The sequence below is a fragment of the Eptesicus fuscus genome, chromosome 7 (assembly GCF_027574615.1).
Source record: "Eptesicus fuscus isolate TK198812 chromosome 7, DD_ASM_mEF_20220401, whole genome shotgun sequence".
In the NCBI taxonomy this organism is placed as follows: domain Eukaryota; kingdom Metazoa; phylum Chordata; class Mammalia; order Chiroptera; family Vespertilionidae; genus Eptesicus; species Eptesicus fuscus.
This window is the reverse complement of record NC_072479.1, coordinates 97,453,782-97,479,692: the sequence shown is the minus strand read 5'-3', so window position 1 is coordinate 97,479,692 and position 25,911 is coordinate 97,453,782. Positions and strand designations below refer to the sequence as shown.

The window sequence follows — 25,911 nt, the reverse complement described above, 5'->3', positions numbered from 1 at the left end:
TATTTTGTGTTTAATATTTTATAGCTTAGGACAATTAGTATTTGTACTTGTGTCACTTTGGTCAATGTTGATGTTTTCTGATTGTCTCCCAGGATGCTTTCAGAGACTCACCCTAAAAAATATTCTTACAGCTCATCCCGCAACTTAAAATAACTCTTCCCCACCCCCACTGGACTATCTTCTAGATGCTATTTGGAAGGCTGGAGAAAAGCAGGCCTCCTCTGTAAAATATATGATATGAAATAACATAGCATGTCTTTACTCTGAGCACTCAGTAACTTAAAATATTTTTTATGGCGGAGCTTGAAAGTTATCAATAAATATAAGTTAGGAATCAACACAATACTTATAGCTTACTTAGGCCTTCAAATTGGACCAGTAGCTATACTCAGAAGACTTAAGGGTACAAGTTACCAGTGAATGCTGGAGGGCATTTAATTTAAAGTTGAGAAACAGGCTCTTGGCAGGTGCTAGATTCTCTGGAGATGAGGCAATGTTGGAGTGTCCGTGTAGACTTCCTGTAACTGGGCTTGCCTAATGGTATGTCATTTGAGACTAATTCAAAGCAAGGTTTCCTCCCAAAACTAACTGATGTCAGTGCAAGAACTGCTGCAGATTAACTTAGATACATTTAGTTTTTTTAGACACTTTAAAATTCTTGACCAGCGGGTATGGCTCAGTAGTTGAGAGTCAACCCATGAATCAAAAGGTCACAGGTTCAATTCCTGGTCAGGGCACATGCCCAGGTTGTGGGCTTGATTCCCAGTAGGGGGCATGCAGGAGGCAGCCAATCAATGATTTTCTCTCATCGTTGATATTTCTATCCCCCTCCCTTCCTCTCTCTAAAAAAGACAAATGTGGGGGAGAAAAAAAAGTTACTCTTCAGAGAATGGAGCAGGAGAGGAGAAATACAGAGAATAGTTTATGCAATGGCATTTCTGCTTTATTAGCTTTTCCTATATGTAGCATTTCCAGTGAAGTTGGCCCTATTAATGACCACAGAAAGTAATGGTTAATATTTTGAGTTCAAAAAGAAAGGTATAAACATTGTTTCCCTTGTTCTAAAGATGTTACTCTCCCATTTGAGGCAAAAGCCACTTTAAAATAAACGTTCCAATGAAGCTGAAGTAGCCAGCTGTTTTTATTGCCCAGAATAAAAATACTCCATGCCTATACATGTGCACATAGCTAGGAACGCCCTTTGATAAGCCCCTGTCTGGTTCTTTCAAGCATGAAGATGAGTCTTAATACTGTGCACATCTTGGTCCCTTTATAAGGTCTCTTAAGTCAGCTGGTTTATAATTAATATCCTCAAAAGCACTGACATTCACACTGATGATGGGCTGTGGTATTCCTGTTGTCTAAATGTAGTTAGGAAAAGAGTTCATGAGACAGACAAAATATGAACACTAATTTTGTGACTATTTCCTGGAGCAACAAAGAAGTGAAGGTTTAAATATTCAACAAAATCTTGCTGATCTTAAGACACTCTCACTTTAATCTTCATATAACCTTTGAAAACTCCTATTTTTTCTGCTTAACACTTCATTTTTTCTTCATGTTCACTGTCAGGTTTTTCTCCTATTTCTGACAATTGCTTGTCAGCATCACTGATGTTGCAGAAACATTCACAACCCTGTGCAAAACTCACACAGCCTATTTTGTCCTTATTTTCTACTTACAGCCCTTACTCTCTTTGCATCTGCTCCAATGCTTGACTATATGGGATTTTCATGTTGTCCAGAGAGCATGACTTGTGCCCATCTTGATCAGTTGAGTTATGAAGATGCTGTTAATTATCCATCAGGCACCTTGGAGCATGCCAAGTCATTATGCTAGATTCTGATCTTTAAAGGCTCTTGCTCTAAAACTAACATCTGAAACACCGGTGATCCAAGAAGATAATGTTATTAGGGGGCATGTTACAGAGAAGTGCGTGGTGACTCAAGTTCTGCCTTGCAGAGAGGTAGTAAAGGAACAAAGTGCCAAGCACTGGTGATCACAGTTACCATGACCAATGGTAGAACGAGCCATGTCTCTGGAAGGCAGAGAGCAACACAGCACCCTCTCTGAGATGTTCCTGTCAAGAACGCATGGCCTGAGTCTGGTCATGAGCAAACAGCAGAGGGGCCCACGTTGAGGGTCCTCCTGCAGAATGAAAATGTACACTCAAAACTGTCCAGGAAAGGGAGAGGCTGACAAATTGTTCCAGAGTCTGGAAACACATGACAACTGAAGGCAATATATATTCTGGATAGTATCCTGGACCAAAAGGGGAAAACGGACCTTGTTGGGGCAGGTGGTGAAATTAGAATAGAATGTGTAAATGGGTCAGCAGTGGTGTGCCAAGGTTGATTTCTTAATGGCAGTTATGCAGGTTAGTGTCCTTGTGTGATATTGTGATTATATAATAAAATAATATATTTGGTCTTCATCCTGTTTCTGGCACAGAGTTTCTAAAACCCTTGGAATTTCCTAAGTGGTAAGAGGAATAAGTGTCTCGTTATTCATAGCAAGTCCCTTTCAACTACACCAGTTTATGCTAATGAGGTGGTTTTTGGAAAGTCCCTAAGTATGAGGGCTGGTTGCCTAGAGAACCAACCTTGTGATTAGAAGGTTGGAACATTCAGCCCCACCCCTGACCTCCAGGGAGGGGAGAAGGACTGGAGATGGACTTCAATCACCAGTGACCAGTGATCTAATCAATCATTCCTATATAATGAAGCCTCCATGAAACAACACAAGGACCAGGTTCAGAGAGCTTCCAGAACACATCCCAGTGCCTACAGGGTGAAGCACCCCAAACTTAAGGCACAGAAGCTCCTGTGTTTGGGACCCTTCCAGACCTCTTTCTTCATGTGGCTGTTCATTCATATATAATATCCTTTGTAGTAAATCACTAATCTAGTAAGTAAATTGGCTTCCTTAGTACTGTGAGCAGCTCTAGCAAATAAACAAAACCCAAGGAAGGGGGCATGGGAACCTTCGAGTTACAGCCACTCGGTCAAAAGCACAGGTAGCCACCTGGACTCGGATTGGTGTCTGAAGGCTTCTGGGACTGAGCCCTTTACCTGTGGGATCGGAGGCCATCTCCAGATCAGTGGTGTCAGAATTGAGTTAAATTGGACACCCAGCCAGTGGCCACTAAAAATTGAAGGGCTTGTTGGTATTGGAAAAACACATGTCAGTCCTTATTTGGAAGAAATGATGGCTCACTCAGTTTAAAGATTCAGAAAACAACTAATGATAATTAGTACTTAATTATTCAGAGTGGGCAAATGCAGTAAAATATAAACAGAATGTGGGTGAATGAGGGTGTGAGAGTTCTCTGTACTACTCTGGCAATGTTCATGTAAGTTTGAAATAATTTAAAAATAGACTTATAAACAATTTTTAGAAGGATAATCTCATATACAAAGTATTTATGGTAGGTCATTTGCCAGCAGGCCACAGCAGGTTTCTCCTATCCTGGGTTCCTCTGCAAGGTGACCTTCCCCCATCAAGAGGTGGACCCTCCTTCTCAGCCTGCACTGGCCTTGTGACTTGCTTTGACCAAAAGAATGCAGACCCTGTGTGACTGAGGCTTTGACCTCCAACGGCCTAGCAGCCTCCATTCTTTCCCTCTTGCTGCTCTGAGATAGATAATGAAAGAAGCCCAGACCTCCTTGGGGATGAAGAATCATAAAAAGAGAGACCATCTTAGGCCATCCAGCAATTCTAATTATTTCTCTGATAATAAATCATGGCTGTTGTAAGTTTTGGAGTGGCTCATTATACAAATTAGAAAATGTAGCATATTACTATTTCCTTCATTATACTTAATGTAATCAACATTAACTGTTGAACAGAAGTTTTCTCAGTATCAATAGAGTGGTTGTATTTATCTGCAAAGCTATCCCTGTCTTCCATTAGAGAATTGCTTTGCACATGGGTTAATATTGATGATAGAAGTTTCTAGTTTATAGAGATCTTAGACCTATGTGGCCTCATTTCACCTTTACCGTAAGTAAGCCTGTGAGATGGAATAGGTGTTACTATCCTTAATTCTACAGATGAAGAAATAAGTTCAGAGAAGTCACGTCACTTGTCCAAGGAAACACATCCAGGAAGTGCTGAGGTCAGGACTGGAATCCAGGTCCTTTCTACTTTGTCCAAGGTACAGCTGAAGTCGTGCGCCTTCTGTCAGAACACTTCCTCTCCCTCAGATGTCAGACCAGAATTATATCAGGAAGTGTTCTCATGTTCCAAATCAACCTTGGTTCCTGTGCACCTAAATGGGTGTTGGGGGGAGGGAAGGAGAGGGGGGTAGGTAGTCCCCTAAATAGCCAGGGCCCCAAATGTACATTATTCTACTTGTCCCTTGTTTTGTTTGTTTTGGTTTTTCCTAGGTGGGTATTGAGCTGTAAGTCTTCAAATACGCTGTTAGGATTGAAAGTTATGTAGTCATTTGAATCTGCAAAGGGCTACTTCAGAACAGTGAAAGAAGAGATGGTGGTTGAAAATAAGGGTGAAAAGTAATTGAATTGCAGAAGTCCTGGTTTTATTTTTCTTAGCCATGATCACCAACTGAAACATACATATTTATGCTTGTTTATTGACTCTTCCTAATATTAACCTTTTGCACTCGGATATCGAGATTAAAATTACTCTTTGAATGTATCAATAATTTGAAATGTAAAAAAATCCAAATAAATAAGTTTGTATGAAAAGAAACTCCAGTTTTTTATTCTACTGCCGTGCTTTGTAAAATCTGGGGTATTTAAAAAAATTAAATCCCGAGTAGAATAAAGGAATCGAGAAAAAAGCGAGTGCAAAGGGTTAAGCTCCATGTAGGCAGTAAGTACTTGCTGATTGATGAATGGATGGATGGACAGACGGATGGATGAAGACCAACCAGACACCGTTTGCTACCACCTGTCTGTGTGATACGCTACTTCGCCTCTCTAAGCTTCAGTCTCCTCATCTTTAACATAGAAGTGATATATAATACCTTCCTCATAGGAATGTTGTGAAGATCAGATGAGAGCAGTACACTTAAGGGCCAGCCTGCCTTCTCGTCGGTCCTCAGAAAATGTTAGCTAATGGGAAATATCTGCCATTAGAGGTGTTTGAAGAGAGAACAGATATACGTCTGCCCTCTATGGCTTAATCCTTCATTTCACTAAAACCCCCAGGGTTAAACCAGGTCATTTCCCAAGGCGCTTTCTGGTCCTATGACTCTGAGATAGGATTCCTTCCCCAGAGATTTCCACTGTCAGAGAAATGAGACCTGTCTTCAGGAGTGGCCCCTTCAAGGCTGGCTCTGTAGGCAAAAACCAGTTTGGAGAGTTTTCTCGTCTGGCTGAACCTCCTGCAGCATCTGCGGTTTCATTCTGGCCATGGTTAATGACAGCGAGTAACCCAACATGAAAAGGCCGCTGACAGGTTTTCACAAAAGGACGCAGCTAAATAGCTACGAAAGGATTAAAAACCAATCTCACCACCCAGACAGCCTGGGCATCAAACACACACATAACTCAGCGATAATAATCAAAGAGCTGGAAATAGTTCTATGGTTTCATGGACCAATAAAGAAAACATAAAGCAACTTTAGGCCCTCTGCCCTCGCCCAGCAGCGGGTCGGTCCGCCTGATGGGATGAAAGGGTTGGCAATGGCTGATAGGGCCTAGGGGTAGAGCCTGCCTTTTTAGCGATCACTCTGCAGGGAAGGATTCCATCCCTCAGCCCACATTTCCATCAAAAGTCATTCCCAGCGTGACACGTGGGCTGGTTACCCATTTCTGCAGATGACAATGATAACTTTGGGAGCTTTGAAGAAAACCTTTGTCTAGACAGAAACAGCTCAGAACGCTTTTGAAAATGCACCATCTGACACATCTTGGTTGGCGTGCTTATAGCTGAGTAACGCTGACTCATCCTGTGAAATGCCTTTCCAGCCTGATAGGACTTTGCTCTCCAATTCAATTTAAGGCTTATAGTACTTGGAGTCAGGAGGAGGACGGTTCAGCTCAATGGTCCAGGGTTCAAGTTATGCTACTGACATATCAGAAACTGCTGACCATAGGAGCAGACTGGATCCAGATGAATGAAGGATGCTTCAATTCCACTCTCCTCCAAGCACTGTTCTTTCCTAGGTTATCCTGTTCTTCCCTTGCCCCAGAAATTTCACAATGAGAAAAAAGAAGGTACTATTTTCTTTCTCTCCAGCCCTTAATTCTTACTCTGTACTGGTTCCTCTGTTAAAGTTTTTCTATATGAGAAGAGTACTTTTTTTTAGTCTCAGAAGCCACAGACAAAAGAAATAAATTATTGATCATCTATTATTTGCTGCCAGACTCTTGAGAAAGATGTATTGCATATGTTACTACTAGAGGCCCGGTGCACGAAATTTGTGCACAGGGAGTGGGGGGGGGGGCGGGTGTGTCCCTCAGACCAGCCTGCACCCTCTCCAATCTGGGACATACCTCTCACAATCCAGGACTGCTGGCTCCCAACTGCCTGCCTGCCTGCCTGCCTGATTGCCCCTAACCTCTTCTGCCTGCCAGTTTGATCACCCCCTAACCACTCCCCTGCCAGCCTGGTCGACACCTAACTGCTCCCCTGCCGGCCCGATTGCCCCTAACTGCCCTCCCCTGCTGACCTGGTTGCCCCCAACTGCCCTCCTCTGCAGACCTGGTTCCCCCAAACTGTCCTCCCCTGCAGGCCTGGTCCCCCGCAACTGCCCTCCCATGCAGGCCTGGTCACCCCTAACTGCCCTCCCCTGCTGACCTGGTCACCCCTAACTGCCCTCCCCTGCTGACCTGGTCACCCCCAACTGCCCTCATCTGCAGGCCTGGTCCCCCCCAACTGCCCTCCCCTGCAGGCCTGGTCACCCCTGACTGCCCTCCCCTGCCGGCCTGGTTACCCATAACTACCCTCCCCTGCAGGCCTGGTCCCCCACAACTGCCCTCCCCTGTAGGCCTTGTCCCTCCCAACTGCCCTCCCTTGCAGGCCTTGTCCCTCCCAACTGTCCTCCCCTGCAGGCCTGGTCGCCCCCCAACTGCCCTCCCCTGCTGGCCTGGTCAACCCCAACTGCCCTCCCTTGCAGGCCTGGTCCCTCCCAACTGCCCTCCCCTACCAGCCATCTTGTGTCCACATAGGGGTGGCCATCTTGTGTGTTGGAGTGATGGTCAATTTGCATATTACCTCTTTATTATATAGGATTATCTCATATAATGAACACTGTAGAACTTTCCAGAGTTAGCTATTATAATGAAACTATAAAATATAAATGAGTCAAATTTAAAATTGTGTCATCACAAAGGAGACTTGTGCCAACTTTTTAACCAAGTCATTAAAAACTGTTAACTCAATACTTTTGAAACCAGACATTACCTAAGGGACAATACTAAACCCATAGAGTCATACTTTTCATACAACCCTCTTCTCATTTCCTTCCTTCATCCATTTTTTAATCAGTTTGTTTTTTGTAGTTCTTTTAAAAAAATTTTTTTTTTCAATTACATGCCTGGCCAGTACATGCCTAGCCTGTGGTTGAACAGCAACCTATGAACCAGGAGGTTGAGGTTCAATTTGTGAACTTTATCCCCAGTAGGGGCCATACAACCCATCGATGATTCTTTCTCATCATTGATGTTTCTCACTCTCTCTTCCTCTCCCTTCCACTCTCTGAAATCAATAAAAACATATTTTTTTAAATAAATGTTTTCAATTACAGGTGAAAAGGGTGAAGGGATTGAGAAGTACAGATTGGTAGTTACAAAAGAGTCATGAGGATATAAAAAGTACAGCATAGGGAATAGAGTCATAATATTGTAATAACTATGTCTGTATGTATGTATGTATGTATGTACTAACCTGGCAAGCTGGGTACTGGCAATATCACGGGAACACTTTGTAAAGTATGTGATTATCTGACCATTATGCCATTATGAAACCTTACCTCTTCACCTTACCTCTGCTTTCTCATCCCACCCCTATTATGCTCTGACAAATGTCTCTAGTGATATTTTTTTTTTTCAGAGAGGGAGGGAGAGGGAGAGAGAGATAGAAACATCAATGATGAAAGAGAATCATTGATCAGCTGCCTCCTGCACGCCCCTCACTGGGATCAAGCCCACAACCCAGGCATGTGCCCTGGACTGGAATCAAACCCGGGACCCTTCATTCCGCAGGCTGACGCTCTAGCCACTGAGCCAAACCAGCTAGGGCTCTAGTGATTTTTAATGGCTAAATCCAATGGGTTCCTGTATGCTGTCACCTATAACACCATAGGATATTGTCAATCACTCCCTCCCTCCTTATAAAATGACATCCACACTCAATTGCCATGATCTCATACCAGCCAGGTTCTCCTCTAACTTCTTCATCCTCTTCAGAGACATTTCTTCTGCACTCCCTCTGTGTAGGCCCACCCCAGCTTTCTTCTCTTGTTCTCATCAACATTCTCCCTGGGAGATCTCACCTGTTCCTATTCCTCTCAAGTCTACAGCTGTTCTTGACTTCCCTCCTGACCTCAACATCAGTATTTCCAACTGTTTATGGACTGGAATAGTAACCTGTCAGTATTTCAAACCCAGCACCTCCAAAATAAGACTTGTACCTTTTTAATCTGCTGCTCTTCCTGTGCTCCCCGTTTCATTGGATGGGGACTTAGTAGCGGTGTCTTTAACTTAGCCCTCTCCCTCCTCACTCCTCCCCCTCTTCTGAGTTAGCAAGACCTATCCGTGCTACTCCCACATGGCCTCCCAGTCCATCTCCTCCTTCCCATTCCCACTGCCACGCGGCAGGTTAGGCTCTCACTTCCTCTCTTCATTATTGCAATATCCTATTGGCCTGCTGCTTCCTGCCACTAGAGTGATCCTCAACCACAATGCTAAACGGTTCACCCTCTTTCCAAACAAACAAAAAGTCGTTTTTTCAATAGTTCCCCATTGTCTAAAAAATAAAGTTCACAATTTTGTTTTTTTTGTAATTTTTTTTAAAAATATATTTTATTGATCCTCCACAGAGAGGAAGAGAGAGGGATAGAGAGTTAGAAACATCGATGAGAGAGAGACATCGATCAGCTGCCTCCTGCACAACCCCCACTGGGGATGTGCCCGCAACCAACGCACATGCCCTTGACCGGAATCGAACCTGGGACCCTTCAGTCCGAAGGCCGACGCTCCATCCACTGAGCCAAACCGGCTTCGGCCACAATTTTGTTTTTTAACCTGGCTTCCAATGCCTTCTAGAACCTTGTCTTAGCCATCCTATTACTCAGCTTCTCTCTAATCACAGTTCCTGCCTTTGAGACATCTCTGTTCCCCTTGGACCATCTGCCTGTAATTCTCATTCCGTTTTCACCCACCGATGCCACAACCCCAAAAGCTTTTCCTCCTAGTTCTCTACTCACTTAAAGCTGCTCTGTATCCTCATACCATTTTTCATTTAGGACACCAGTTATACCACTTACACCTTTTTTCCTCATGTTGAGGCAAAAGGGGTACATTTTTCCTCTAGATTGTAAGATACTTTTAAAAAAAACTTTTTTTTTATTGATTTCAGAGAAGAAGGGAGAGAGAGAAGCATCAATGAAGAGAAAGAATTATTGATTGGCTGCCTCCTGCACGTCCCACACTGGGGATAAAGCTCACAACCCAGACATGCACCCTGACTAGGAATTGAACTGTGACCTTCTGGTTCATAGGTTGACGCTCAACCACTGAGCCGCGCTGGCTGGGCAAGATTGTAAGATTCTTTAAATTCTATTCGACAATGCCGAAACCGGTTTGGCTCAGTGGATAGAGCGCTGGCCTGCGGACTGGGGGGTCCCGGGTTCGATTTCGGTCAAGGGCATGTGCCTTGGTTGCGGGCACATCCCCATTGGGGGATGTGCAGGAGGCGGCTGATCGATGTTTCTCTCTCATCGATGTTTCTGACTCTCTGTCCCTCTCCCTTCCTCTCTGTGAAAAAATCAATAAAATATATTTAAAAAAAAAATTCTATTCGACAAAAATTATGAAGCTTGTTTTTGAAAAAAAAAAAAAAATAGGCATTATAACAGCAACTAGAACTCAGAAAGAAGAAGCTGCAGCTCTGGGACTGGATCTTTCTAGTGGGAGAGAGGCTGCTGCTGTCCCATGTGCAGGAGGCAGGTATGTGGGCATTTGTCGCCCCTGGTCTAGGACTCTGCGCATGTCAGATGAAAGGCATTTTCTAGCTGGAAGGCCTAAAAGATGATGCAATATAATATTCGAGTGTCCTAGCACAGGGAACCGAGAGCACAGAAGTTAGGGACGCATCTCAGGTCATCAGGTCAGTGAGTGGCAGAGTAGGGCCAAGCCCTAGGCCAGGGCACACACTGCCACACCCCAACACTGCCTCTCATTCTTTGCACACTCGGGTGGGGGTGGGGGTGGGGTGTCACAGCTATTAGGTTTATGAACCTCAGGGAATACCGTAAAAACAATTTATAGTCGTTGGATATGTCTGGACTGAGTGGCCAAAAATCAGGGAAGACCTTGAAGGCCATATAAATGTTTCTCCTTTCATGAATTCGTCATTTCCTTAAAACTCCCCTCTACGGCTTCTACATAGCCTGCTGGCAATTGATTGTGTCCATGTCCGGTATTTTCTCTGTAGCATCTTTGCCGTAGATATTTGCCACAAGCGTTTTCACGACAAACTCTTTCACCACCTAAGGAATTGACCATAAGGCAATTTTGCCATAAAAAGGATAAAATCATGGAAAATAAAAGAGGGACCTTAACAAGGACATAACCTTTTTTAAAGTTTATTGAGAAATACAAAATATTTGAATACATTAAAAATGTGTGTGGATTCATGGTAATACTGTGCAGATAACTGATTTTACTTTGTGGATTGTATCTAAGCACTTGTCTTTGTTCTGTGGGAAATGTGGGTTCAACTCTGCACCCTCAGAGAGGGCCCTCAGTGTCTTTCCTCCCAATGTCATGGGTTTCAAAATAAGAAACCAAAAGAAGGAGGAGGAGGAGGAGGAGGAGGAGGAGGAGGAGGAGGAGGAGGAGGAGGAGGAGGAGGAGAAGAAACCAACTCTTGGGGCAAATCATCTTCATCTATTTTAAGACCATCACCATCACCCTATCTGCTTATCACCGTCTAGGCCATTATGAGGCCTAGCTAAGATCTGTTTGTTTTTTGTTCATCCTCACCAGAGGATATATTCTCCATTACTTTTCAGAGAGAGTAGGAAGGAGTGAGAAAGAGAGGGGGCGGGGGGCGGGAAACATCGATGTGAGAGAGACACATCTTCATCCTCTGGTTGCTTCCTGCACGTACCACGACCAGGGCCCTTGACTGGGAATCAAACCCGAGACCCTTTGGTGGGTGAGCAGATGCTCTACCCACTGGGCACGCTGGCCAGGACAAGATTTATATGCAATATAAAAATGGGAGTAACTGGGGAAACTTGTCAATGAAGAAATGAAACCAAACTGACAGCTAGCTTAAGTACATTAAGTCCACCGAACACAGTTGATTCGTCAATGCGGAAATGAAACCAAACAAACAAAAACCCCAACGGTCAACCAGTTACTTTATCTTTTATGCAGCAAGATCGCCTTATGGTCAACTAGTGATGTGGGCGAAAATGTTTGCAGCAAAAATGATTGTGCCAGGGATACTATGGTGAAAGTACCTAGAACCCATTTTCTTCCTTTTGAGAATCAAATGGTTCTATGGTTAATGAAGCATTCATTCACAGGAAAAGGGGAGACTGAACATTTTAAAAGGTCTCATTCCTGGAATGGTGCTCCTCCTGTAAGCCATCAGGAAGGTTCCAGAAAAACTGCCTGATTTTGTTTTTTCTCTAAAAATAGGTATATAATTGAGCTGGGATTTTATTTTTTCAAAAGGTTTCTCAAAATTATTGCCTTATTCTCAGTAGGCTTCAAACAAAACCTCATTAAAAGTCTCTCAAGGCATTTTATCCAAAATAAAGTTCCCTTTAAAATTGACCTTCCTTCTCTTTATAAGTCATTTATCTCAGCAAAGGATATTTATTCACAGACTTTATACAACTATTTTAACAAAGTAAAGAAAAAGTATTTCTTTTTCCCTGCAGTTAAAAAACAATCACATAGTCTGTGTAGATTAAACGAAATATACTGTTTTCTTATTATTATTCCTACTTTCAAATTTTTTATTTATTGATTTGAGAGAGAAGCATTGATTTGTTTTTCCACTTATTTAGGCATTCATTGGTTGATCCTTGTCTGTGCCCTGACTGGGAATCAAACCTGCAAACTTGGCATATCAGGACATGCTCTAACCAACTGAGCTCCCGACCAGGTTATTATTCCTACTTTAGAAAAGAGAGTAGAATAAAGGAATGGACATTGTGATTACTGTCCCACTAAGACACCTAAAAAAGTCTCTCAAGGTTTTTAACAACTTGGTTAATTTCCTCCAACTCACCTAGGAAGGCAGCATGAATGTTTTCCCTTTTCTTTTTTCCTAATTAGTAAATATATCTCAGTTAGGCTTGCTTCACTGAAGCCCCCATCCTATATATTAAAGAGCTAATATGCTAATTAGACTTAACAGCTGAATATCCAGACAGAGGGGGGGGGGGGGGGGGGGGCTGTGAGGGCTGAAGCAAGAATGACCTTCCTGAATGATCAATGGGGGGAGGGCGGTGGCGGGGGGGGGGGGGGGGGAGGGGGGTGGCAGGGCCAGCTCCTAAGGAGCAGCAAGCTAGTTTCTGGTTGAATGCGCTCACCTCCCCCTGCCTCACCCCCCACCCCTACTCAGCCAGAAGCCGGGCTCATGGCAGGCAGACATCCCCCAAGGGGTCCTGGATTGCGAAAGGGTGCAGGCTGAGCTGAGGGACACAACCCCTGCCCAGTGCACGAATTTCGTGCACCGGGCCTCTAGTGTAGAATAACAACCTGCCTAAAGGCTAAAGTGGATATGTTATGGGAGTGTGTGAGATTAGAGAAAACAGCTCTTATATCCTGCTCATTCAAACTCAAGAGCTCCGCCCCTGTTCTTAGGAAAAAAGAAAGCTTGGTTGTGAATCATTGCACAGCATTTATCTATCTGTGCAGCCGAAAACAACAGAATACCATTATACTCATCGTTATAAATATTCGTAATTATACTTTCTAACATGGATTCAGCATTCCACGGGCCACGTAACATTCGCTGAGAGCAAGGGAAGGCATGATAAGGGAGACAGCAAGTTGGGCGTTGGGGTCAGACGGAGGTAGGACTGGACCTCAGCTCCACTAATGGCAGCAACACGGGTCTGGGCCAGGCAGGCAATCTCCTTGAGCTGCTTTTTTTAACCACAAAATAGGAGTAATACCCACCTCAGAGATGTATGAAAATTAAATACAACCAAATGTAAAAAAAAAAAAAAAAGCACACAGCCTAATTCCTGGCATGTGAAAGATGTTCACTGGCTATTAGCTTCCCTCAGTTGACACATCTGTAGAATGGGGGGGGGGGGGAGTAATACAACCTCCCTAATGAAGCCAGTGTGGGGGTCAAGTGAAACAATTCCCTGAAGGGCTCACCCTTGTCAGTTTCCTCTCCTTGTATATTTCCTAGCCCCGTTCCCCACCCCCACACCAAAGCTATATATGAGGAAAGGGCAATTCAGCATATTAGACAAGAACTGAGAGAGGAAGTTCATCTTATGTCAGTTTTTTTTTAAACTTATCTTTGGTTTTGTAATTGTTTCTCAGAGGAAAAAAAAAAAATAAATGACCAGAATTAAGTATTTTTAAGAGACTAGGAACAAGCCGGAGGCACTCGATAATTGGGAGCCCTCGTTGTGATGCAAGTGTGAGAATGGACCCACCCCAGTCCATCCCGTTCAACCATCTAAGCATTTTACTTTAAACAAACAAACAAACAAAGTCAGTGTCACTTCAATTTAACCAACAGTTGACTAAGAACGACAAGAGCGATGCAAAGAAAAGGGGGAAAAAATAATAACTGAGAGGAAAAGTAAGTTTTCACACAGATCTGAGTTCTCTTCCAAAAAGATCATTGACACTAACATGTGATCTGCTGAATCCTATGGGGTTTCCAAAAAAGCCACTTTTTTGATGAAGCAGGAAGCATCAAGTCGACACCGCCTTCTCCAGCGCCGCGGTTCACCCATTCAGCCAACAGCACAGACTGGCCCGCAGCGCCCTGGCCCCCGCGTTCTCGGGTGTCCGCTCCCCCTCACCTCCGCCCAAGCAAGTGCCGGTGCCGCCGAATGTAATTCCTAAGGGAAGGAATGCAGGAAAAAACCCCTCTCGTCTTAAGAACGGTCCTTTATTTATTTACTTTTGGAAAGTTCTTCCTTGGTTAAGGTTGGATTTGTTGCAATATCTACGTACATGATTGCCCCACACCAATGTCGGAGGGAAACCCCCACTGTTACTGCCCTCTGGGTTTCCAGAATGAGGGGCTCCGAATCTGGTACCGTCTGCACGTGAGAAGTACAGAAGTTTCCTTCAGCAAGCACCTTGACGTGGGAGGCACAAAGCCAGTAAAAGGGGGAGGAGGGCATCCAACCAGAATGTCAGAATATCTTTTTCCCTTTAAAGCACTCATTTCTTTTTTTCTAAGATTTTTTTTTTTTTTTTCCTGGAGGAGAAACCAGATTAAAAACGCAACCACCTTCGGAGATAAACCTTAGACCAGGCGGCAAAGGCGCGCGGTGCCGCGGGCGCCGGGGTCCGGGCGGGGGTCCCGGGCTCGCTAGCTGCCCCCCTCCTCGGGCTCGCTGCAGGGCGAAGGCGCGGACGAGGCCTTGGACTCGCCGTCGCTGTTGCACTCAGACCTGCGCGGGGGGCCGGCCGGGCCCTCCTGGCCCCGCGCGTGGCGCTCCAGCAGCTCCTGCAGGTGCTTGATGTAGCCGATGGCGGCGCGGAGCGTCTCCACCTTGCTCAGGCGCTTGCCCGCCAGCTCCCGGGGCAGGTGGTCTCGGAGGCGCGCGTAGCCCTCGTTCACGCAGCGCACCCGCTGCCGCTCGCGCTCGTTGCGCTTGCGGAGGAAGGCGGGCTCGAAGGCGCCGTCCAGCGGCAGGGGCAGGTAGGGCCGTCTCGGGGCGCAGCACGCGGCGTCCAGATGCCAGGAGACCCTGAAGGGGTCCCTCAGAGCGAGGCGGGGCAGGGTCTCGGGCAGGCCCAGGGGCCCCGGGTGGAGGGGGTACGGCAAGGTCAGCAGTCCGGCCGATTTACGTTTCTCCATCCCTCGCCAAAAAAAAAGCCAACACACAGATCCACCGAGAAGTTAATGTCTCGGCAGGAAACGAGGCTGCAGATCTTCAAAGCGGAGAGGATGGTCCATTCAGACCGCCTGGCCCAGAAGGTCTGCGTGGGGGGAAGTTTCTGAGTCCCGAAGCTCAGTTCCAGGACGCGCTGCAGGGAAACTTCGCATGGTTCCCGTCGAGTCGGTGCACTCCTCGATCTCTTTATAAAAGTTCCAGACGGAGGTGCCAGGCAAAGATTTAGGACCCCTAATCCACACTTCAAACCTCGTCTTCCTCTCTGATCTTCTTCTTTCAAAAAGATAACAAAAGGGGTTCCTCTGCTCGGTCCCCCCCAGCCTGGAAATGTGAGCGCACACCAAACAGAGTAATCTTCCGAAGCCACCTGAGGTTTGCAATTACTGTAATCCACTGAGCTGGGTCTTCAAGAGCCTAGGAATCCTCGAGGATTCACGCGGGCTCCTCCCAGGAACCAACAGGCCTCCTGGCGGCGGAGCGAAACTCCACCGGAGGCTTTCGCCTTGGAAATCAAAACTTGAACTGCCCTTTGTGGTTTCCGGCGTCCAGGGCTAATGGAAAGGGCTTTTAGGCTGTTTGCAAACTTGCACTTGCTCTTTCATTTTGGGGGGAGGTGGAGAGAAGACCTCATCAAAAGAAAGACTGCTCCCTTGTGGTTATAACACGTGTCAAATCCAGGAGGACCCCAGCGGGGAAGGCTTGAGGGTTTTCTTCTCCAAAACCGAGTCTTTAAAATACCCAACCAGACAGTGTTTGAAGGGGACAGGAATGGAAATAATACTTTAGCTACACTAACCTATTAGGCTCCCCGATGGCGAACGCAGGGTGCTCTGTGTAGCTGGTGCTTTTCAGGGGCACATCAAAAGCCCGAGCGGTAACAAACACTCTTCGCCAGAGTTCCATCTCACCGTGCTTACTGTAAACACAGTTTAAACACTGCTTTCCGACCTCTTCTAATCCCACCCAGGATATAAGGACATCAGCTTTCCATAGTGTAAAGAGTATATTTCTATTGTATTCTTTTTGTCTTAAAAAAAAGAGAGAGAGAGAGAGAGAGGCAATTTATTGTCCCCCTTGGGGGCAGGAAAGCAACATTTGAAAGGTGAAGAGCCCCAATTCCAAGGAGGAAAGGATGAAGGCTTTGAAGACTTTTTAACACACAACCAAAAAAAAAGCGAATAATTAATCCACCCGTGATGGTGAAGGGCTTTGAAGATGAAAGTGTCATTAAAAATCCAACTGTACGGGTTAATGTCAAAGAATGTGTTATCACACCGAAAAATCAGATTTCCTGTTCTGCAAACCAGCACATTAAAGGCAGCTTCAGCTTTAAAAGTCCAACTTAAAAACAAGAGAGGCAAAAACCCCCTACTTTTACGATCAGACTTTCTGCCTATTCCTTGGGAGCCAAGGTGTCGCCCTAACATGTTTTTTTTGTGTGTGTGTTGTTGTTTTTTTTTTGACAAGTCCTTCGTTTCCCTGTTTACTCTAAATGATCTGCCCCAAGCAACTGGAAAAACACTTCCATCAAGGCACATAATATAGAAATAATTATTCCTTTCAGGCATAAGTTAGTCACATTTGAAAAAGTGTAACTCCCTATGAGGCTTGTTCCGGCAAACAAGCTAATATGTCATCTTAATTTCTCAGTAGAGTTAGACCTGGAGAAGGCCCTTCCTGTTGGGAGAAAAGCCCACCTGAGAGGCCCACCTAGGTGATTAGATCACCTAGATGATTTTCTTTTCTTTTCTTTCCTTTTCTTTTCTTTTCTTTTCTTTTTCTTTCTCTTTCTTTTTCTTTTTCTTTTTTTTTTTTGTCATGTTAAAGATATTGGCCTTTATTCTAAGAATGACAGAAAATAAGTGGAGTATTTTGAGCAGGGAGGTGATGGAGTAAAATTTGTTTTTCAAACCGATCACTATCTGCAGAGTGGAGGATAGATTTGGAGGGTGGGGAGCAAAGGAGAGAACAGTTAAAAGGTATTTTTCATCCTCAGATTCGCAGGAATGAAAAAGGTTACTAACATCCAGGACAGGCAAAGATTTGGGGGAGGGGCAGAAGCATACACTGCGACAAGCTTTTGGGAAAATAAGTATTGAAATTAATAGTGCGCATCACATATCCTTTGACCCAGAGATCCCTACAATTTGTCCAAAAATAAATGCACCAATATGGATTTCTACGTACATTAATATCTATTGCAACATTGTTTGTAGTGGATTTTAAAAAAGAAAAAAGGAAACAGCCTGAATGTCCGCCAATAGAAAAAGAGCTAATCGTTTTAGAATATTATGCTATTATTAAAGGTAATGAATTAGATCTGTATGGGAGAACTTGTAGATGTGTTCATAATGTGTTAAGTGAAAAGGAGAAATTGCAGAGTAACATATCCAGCTTGAAGTCAGAACAAAGTATTCTTCATGACACATATGTCTTTATATGTATTTGTGTGAGCACAGAAAATGAAGTGGAAAGACAAACACTGAACTTTTAAAAGGGTGGCATTGGGGATAGGATGTTTATTTTTCTTCATGAATCTCTCTGCTGTTGAACTCATCACCAAAGAACACATTACTTCTGTATTTTTTAATCTAATGAAGTTTAAAATAATAAGAGAATGTAAAGAAAACTTAAAGGACACCCTAATCTGACCCAAACCACCAGGTTTATTATGACAATTTGCAGCCCGTGGACCAGGTTTCCCGGCTCTGTAAATTTGTTTCTGAAGAATAAATACCTATAGGACTAAGGCCCACCTCTCCCCCACCACCCCACTAATACTATAATCTAAAACCGCCGGATCCTGATCCTGCAGTGGTCTTTTGTAGGGTCCAAGTGATGTATGATGCATCTACACGGTCACAAAGAACGCCGATGAGAGTTTTTCTTATGCTTTTTGAAGGCATAAATGCATTGGAAATAATGTATTTTCCAGTGAGAAGCATTGTTTTACTCACAAGATGTGAAGGTGGGGAGTAGGGGAGGCCTCCTTCTTCAAGACAAAAGAGACAAAAAGAGGAGGTTCTGACTCCCAATCAATCTCCAGTCAGTTTTGACCCGGATAAGTGCTCTCTGCAACTTTAAAGATGTCTCCCACAAGACTGACTAGACTGAGTAACAAGGATGCTAAACCTCCAATGACACTGGGACGAGGCTTGTGTAGCCCTATGTGGATCTACTTATAAAGGGGGAATGCAGGTCACTAAAAATCAGGTTCAAAGCCCTGGCTGGGTAGTTCAGTTGGTTAGAGTGTCGGCCAATACGCCAAGGTTTCAGGTTTCGCTCTCTGGTCAGGGCACATACAAGAAACAGCCAATGAATGCATAAAAAAGTGAAACAACAAATTGATCTCTCTCTCTCTCTCTCTCTCTCTCTCTCTCTCTCTCTCTCTCTCTCTCTCTCTCTTTCCTCCCCCCCTCTCTCTCTCTCTCTCTCTCAAAAAAAAAAAAAAAAAAAAAAAAAAAAAAAAGGCCAGGTTCAGTAGATTTAAAGGCATCTCTAAGGTCAAGGAAAACTTCCATCCCTAAAACTCAGACAGGTCCTTCGTCACTTGCTTGAAACATGGGAGGTGAAGAGACTTTGCTCCACTGTGAAATGCCTGATATCATATTATAGATTTGGGCTTCCTAGGCTCATGACACAGAGGTGTACATACTCTTCTGGCCCCGTATTTGCAACTATCACAAGAGGGAACAGGGAAACATACAGTATTATGAACTCATGATAGCAATCAGATTCCTCACAGGTGTAGTTCACACTCAGATTGATTATCCAACATGATTCTATCCAATCAGCCTTTTTCTATATAATAAACGATATCACCACATGCAGCATCCACCATGGGTCTTCTCAGGTACAACTCAACATCGAGATTCGCTAAGACCACCATGGGCCACAATGAGCATCAGATTCATTTGGAGGGAACGACTGCTTGGAGCACAGCAGAATTAGGTGTTCCACCTGCCTGGGAGAGCGGGTAATAATCTACAAAGCGATCACACAGCTGCTCTCTCCAAACTGCCTGCCACCACGTGACAGCTCAGGTGCAAGGAAAGAAGACTTACGCCAGGTTCCTGGGGCAGCTGCCCTGACTTAGAAGACTCATAGCCCTCAGGAGCCAGTCTTTCTTGTACCCACCTCACAGACAGAGCTTCCAGGGACCCACCAGGGCCAATTAAAGAGTTTTCACACTCAGGAAAGCCCAAAGCTATGCTCTCCCATCAGGTAATTACAGTTTTGCCAGACCAAATGCAATTTACCAATCAAGTAATTGCTCTAATATAAGTAATGTCGGCTAACGACATAGTTGACAAGTCTATTTTATCAGGTTTTAGAGGAACAGATAACAGAAAGTTAACTGAAGGTCCAACTGTCATGCAGAAGGGTAAAAGCTTTATTAATCCTTTACCCACATCACTATATTCTCTTTTAAAGATAATATAACTTACAGCCAGATTTAAAGAACCACAAATATTTAGGTACCATCTAGTACTTTTTTTTTTTTTTTGGTCTCATCTCAAATGCATTTTAATCTTGTCTCTGCTGTTTTTTTTATCATATAGAAATGTAAAATTTTGATGTAGTCAAATACATGAATTCTTTCCTTACGGTTTTTGTCTTTTCTTTCTTATTTAGGCTACCTCTCCAACCACACGTTTTACAAGGCCTTTCCTTGTCTATGTGGCACCTTGGTGTGAATCAGAAAAAGGCACCAAACTCAAGGCTTGGAGAATGGGTGGCTGACTACAGTTCATCTGGAATAACTATTGAGCAAGGATGCCCAAAGTTGGAAAAGAAGAGCAAGAAAGGTGACATGCTCTTTTGTATCCAGGAGAAACAAATAAACAAACAAATTTTGGGATTCTAATTGAGATTGTGTTAAATATACAGATTGAGGGAGAATTGGCTTCTTTTTTTTTTAATCCTCACCTGAGGATATTATTTTCCTTTGAGTTTTAGAGAGAGTGGAAGGGAGGGAGGGAAGAAGAGGGGGGAGAGAAACATCGATGCAAGGGAGACCCATCAATTGGTTGCCTCCCATACTCACCCCAAACGGGGCCAGGGATTGAACCTACAATTGAGGTACCCCTTGCCTGGGAATCGAACTCACAACCCTTCGGTCTGAGGGCTGGTGCTCTAACCACTGAGAAAACCAGCCAGAGAAAGAATGGACTTTTTATAAAATACTAGAGGCCTGATGCACAAAGATTTGTGCAAGAATGGGCCTTCCTTCCCCTGGCTGCCTGCATTGCCTTCTCTCTGGCCAGGTGCCGACTTTCCGCCTTCCCACGCTGCACAGAGGCCTAGATCGGCTTGGGTGGTGAGGAACGCCTGCGTCTTCACCATGGAGATGGTGCAAGCATTCCGCCCCGCCCCTGGCCGCTCAGCACCTGTGTATGCAAATTAACCAGCCATCTTTGTTGGGTTGATTTGCATACTCACTCCTGATTGGCTGGTGGGCATCACGAGGTATGGTCAATTTGCATCTTTCTTTTATTAGTGTAGATTGAAGCTCTCTTATAGGAACATAGAACTCATTAATTCAGGGTTTCTTTTTTGTCCTTTAATAAAGGTCCACAGGTTTCTTCATGTAGATTTTACATATTTCTAGGTTTGGTTGCTGGTGTGAATAGAATATTTTTCTATTCTTCAAAGCTACTGATTTTTTTTCATGTTAATCTTTAATCCAGACATTGCAGAGATCTCTCTTATTAGTTATAATGGTTTTTTTTTTATAATGGTTTTTGAGGTAAAAATCTTCATACAGTTAAATGCACATTATTAAATACACAAGTTTTGCTAAACGTATACAGTTGTAAAGCAACATCCCACTCATGGTAGTTCTAATCATTATTTTCAAAAGATGATTTTGTAGGATTTTAACTATAATCATATTGTCTACTAATACCATAGTTTTAGTAATCATAGTTTTGTTTCTTCCTTGTAATAACTCATTTATTTTTCTTATTGAATTTCATTGCCTAAGATCTTCAATCCAATGCTAATTGTAGTAGGAATAGCTAGCTAGCATCCTTATATTTTTTACAGGAAAGCTTCTAATGTTCCACCATATCGAAGATATTCTTTATCAAATTAAGGAAATTTTCTTCTACTCTTAGTTTGCTAAGAGTATTATTAGGAATGGCTATTAGATTTTATCTAATGCATATATAAAGATAACCATGCATATTTTCTTCTTTATTAGTGCAGTAAACTACAATAATAGGTTTGCTAATGTTGAAGCTTTTTGCATTCCTGGGATTAAATCTTGTGGAGTCATAATTCTTTTAATACTCGGCTGGGTTCAATTTGTTAATATTTTATTGAGACTTTGTTCCCACAGTCCCACATTATATTGGTTCATAGTTTTATATTCTCGTGCTCTCCTTTTTTTAAGTTTCAGCATTAATTTAAACTTTAAAAAAAAGTGAGTAGCTTTCCATCTATTTCTATGCTGTGGAAGCATTTGTAAAAGGTGGAAATGATCTAGTCCTTGAAGACTTGGTAAACCACATCCTAATAACTACATGGAAGTTCTTAAGTGCTACATTTTCAGTTACTTTTTAATTTCTTTTATCCTTACTGTTGGAATTTTAGGAGGCCGCTGGTAATGCTCTTATCTTTCCCTCCTGAGTTGTCATCCTCCTTCATTGGCCACTACTACTCCTTTGTGATAGTCCTAGAATCACAGATGGGCAATTTAATTTTTATGCCTTAAAACCCTAAAATAGATCAGAACAATATGTTAAATTAACCCCAAAGCCTGGTGGTCCCGAGGCCAAAAACTCATTCTCGATTCTTTCCCTATTTCTAATGAAGAACGTTCCAATGTAGCTGGCCAGAGGTTATGCAATCAAATAATTTATCAATACAATAATACTCTAAATTTAAAATTATACCCCCCCATAATCGAATTGCTAGGGATAAATTAAAACCTAACGTTTAAATAACCTTACCCTTATGGGTTACAAATGAAAGATACCAACATAAAAATTTCTTTGGTTAAACTCCACAGATTGTTCCCTCGATTTCTAATTCTTCTCAGTCTCAATGAGTGGGGCACTCCAAAGCCTGAGCAGTCGGGGCTCCGTCAGCCGTTACAGCCTGGGCCGTCCTCTGCTGAAATGATTCTAGTTCCTTCAGATCTGAGAAATCAAGTGCAGCACCAGGCCGTGCTCCACTTTTTAAGTCCAAAGAGGTAACAGAACACACAAGATTATCCCCGTTCCAGCCCCACATCCACTCCATTGAAAAAACAAGCCATTTTGCAGCCATTAGAGGAGCTAGCTATACCAGGCACTTAGAACATCAGCCCCAAAGAAATAACGTTCCAAATACCAATGCTTAATCTTTGATGCCCACGTGACAGCTTCCCAAGGTCAGAGCAGAGAGCCAGAGCCTAGCCAAGAAAAGGAAGGCTGCCTCTTCAGAATGGCCACCAAACAAACCACCTCCAGACTCACTAGCTTAAGACAACAAGCATTTATTTAGTGCATGAGCCTGAGGGGCAAGGACGTAGGCTGAGTTCGGCTGAGTTCTGGCATGTCTGATAGGGCAAACTCAGAATCAAAGGGCGGGAAAAAAGTTCCACTTCTTCCTCGGATAACTTGTAAAGTCACCTGTACTAGCAAAGGGCATGGTTACCGGGAAGAGTAAAGAACTGGGGCCATGAACACAGTCCCTCTATTGTCCTCTCTCACCCTAAGATAATCACACTATTTGAACCAGGCACATTTCAGGGCTCAGGAACCACATGTGGCTAGTGGCTTGAGGCTGCCATATTGGATAGTACAGTTTAGTGTTCCTGGCCTCCTTCAATTCCTCAAACCTGCCAGCCATCCTCCCTCCCTGGCGCCTTTTCACTTGTCTTTCCCTCTGCCAAAATGCTCTTCTTCTAGATGTCCACGGGGGTGACTCCCGCACCTCCTTTAGTTCAAATGCCACCTTTCAATGGCGACATCTCTGTCTACCCTACTTAAAATGGAACCCGCCCCCCCACCCGCATCTCTGAGCACTTTCTAGCTATCCTCCCTGCCACGTTTTTTTTCATGGTTATTTATTGCTATCTGGTATATTTTAATTATTTGTTTATTATCTGTCATCTTCTACTATAATGTAAGCTCCACAAGGGCTGGTGTTTTTTGCCTGTTTAGTTCACTGCTGTGCCCATTGCCTAGAGCAATGCCTGGCACATAGTAGGCACTCAACAAATATTTGTTGAATAAACTCTACTCTTTCCTTGTTTTCCGCAAATATTAAAGAAATGAGTCTGTTAGAATCTGATACAATAAATTATAACTGTATCAGGCTCACGGAGGAGAATCCCAAGAATGTCAAAGAACAGCTTTACCTGCATGAAAAGTCCTATTTCCAGACCCTCCTTAACATGAGCAATTGGAAGCAGGATTAGAAACCATACTCAGAGTCAACTGAAAGAAAGATATCCTGAGTAGCCCAATCCAGGCCCAAACTTACCCATTACTGTCCTTGTCTTAGGGCTAGAAGATACTGTTTAAAGGTAATTTGTTCTCCACCCAGCAAAAATGTTAATGGTTGTTATCTGGTTTATCTTATATACAGTTATCTCTAAGGTCTACCCTACATATATGTTTCACAGTCTTTTTTTGTTTTAAATATATTTTATTGATTTTTTACAGGGAGGAAGAGAGAGAGATAGAGAGTTAGAAACACCGATGATGTGCCCGCAACCAAGGTACATGCCCTTGACCGGAATCAAACCTGGGACCCTTGAGTCCGCAGGCCGACGCTCTATCCACTGAGCCAAACCGGTTTCGGCTCACAGCCTTTCTGATACTTGGGTCACTAATACTAAAAGAGCAGCAACACTTAATTTCTACTTATGTGATTGATTGGTAATTCTCCCATTGTTTTTGTTGTCTTAACTGGCAACTGGTGTCTTTAAAAAATTTTATTTATTTATCAATTTGAGAGAGAGAGAGAGAGAGAGAGAGAGAGAGAGAGAGAGAGAGAGAGAGATTTTTTTGTTCCACATTCATGCATTCATTAGTTGATTCCTACATGTGCTCTGACCGGGGATTGAACCACAGTGGCATATCGGGAGGACACTCGAACTGAGCTACGAAGCCAGAGCAACTTGATATCTTTTTAAAGTGGCAAGTCACCCTAAATGAGCTCCTCAGGCAACCTTTGGGCATCCATTTGCTGTACATCTCCAAATAAATACATATATGAGTCAATAAGCATAGCGTAGACCTATGCCAGTTTGGCTTGCATTTATTGAGCACCTCACTTGTGCTAGGTATTGTGCTATGCCATATAGCATTACATAAGATGGACATGGGTCTTGTCTCCAAAACTGAAAATCTACTTGGCGAGCCAAAAAATTAAACAATTACTTACAACAAAGACAAGAACGATGAGAAAGCATACGGTGGACCTAATCTAATCTGAGGGATAGGGTTAGGATGCTTCAATTTTCGGGGTCCTGACATCATTTAAAAAAAATTGCCTTTTCGAGGTATTTTTACATGTGCTAAAACTCACGCATTTTAAGTGCACTATGTATTTTGACAAATATCTACAGTCATGTAACCACTACCACAATCAAGATATTTTCAATCATTCCTAAGTTCCCTCAGCCCTTTTGTAGGCAGTCTCACCCCCTCCCAATCATTTCCAATTCCTGATAATCACTTATCTGCTTTCTATTACTAGAATTTTCTACAATTTCATATACATGACACACGTATTATGTAATCTTTTGTGTATGGCTTCTTTCATTTAGCTTAATGCTTTTGAGATTCATTCATGCATCAATAGCTTGTTCCTTTTTATTGCTGAGTACTATTCCAAAATGTAGATATTCTCTAATTTATTTATTCATTCACCAGTATGGACATTTGGATTGTTTCCCATTTGTGGGTATTACAAATAAAGCTTTATAAACATTTGTTTGTTTATAAGTCTTTGTCTGTACATATATTTTTATTTTCTCTTGGGTGACTACCTAGGAGTGTAATTACTGAATTGTAGGGTATAAGAAATTGCTAAGTTATTTTCTAAAATGGCTGGAGCATTTTGTGTTCCCACCAGCGAAGTATGAAAGTTCCAGTTGCTTTGTATCTGCACCAACACTTATTAGTCTTTTTAATTTTGGACATTCTAATAGGTATGTAATGTTCCCTCATTGTGTTTTGATTTGCATTTCCCTAATAACTAATGATGTTCCTCATCTTTTTGTGTGCTTAATTGCCATCTACACATCTTATTTGGTGAAGTAGATTTTCAAAAATATTTGGTCCATTTAAAAATTGGGTTGCCTTCTTTTTTTTTTCCGCCCGCGTCCACCGCCCCACGCCATACCCCTGGGTTGCCTTCTTATTTTTTGAGTTTAAAGGATTCTTTATAGATTCCAGACAAAAGTCCTTTGTCATGTATTTGTTTTGCAAATATTTTCTCCCTGTCTCTGACTTGATTTTTTATTTTGTTGACGATGTCTTTTCAAGACCAAAAGTGTTAATTTTAATGAAGCTCCATTTGTTAATTTTTTTTTTTTTTGGTTCCTGATTTTTGTGTCCTATCAAGGTTATACAGATTTTCTTCTATATTTTTGTCTATAAGTATTGTAGTTTTTAGCTCTTAGATTTATCCGACCTTATTTTTATATACACCTCTGA

General features: G+C 43.0%; 1 protein-coding gene across 1 annotated transcript; it reads right to left on the bottom strand.

The window, feature by feature from the left end:
- Window positions 1-14,279: 14,279 nt before the first annotated feature.
- On the bottom strand, window positions 14,280-15,216 carry ASCL4 (achaete-scute family bHLH transcription factor 4). The gene has a single exon (XM_028150138.2). It carries the CDS (start codon window positions 15,214-15,216, stop codon window positions 14,725-14,727), a length of 492 nt encoding a protein of 163 aa, XP_028005939.2. The 3' UTR covers window positions 14,280-14,724.
- Between the last annotated feature and the right edge of the window lie 10,695 nt (window positions 15,217-25,911).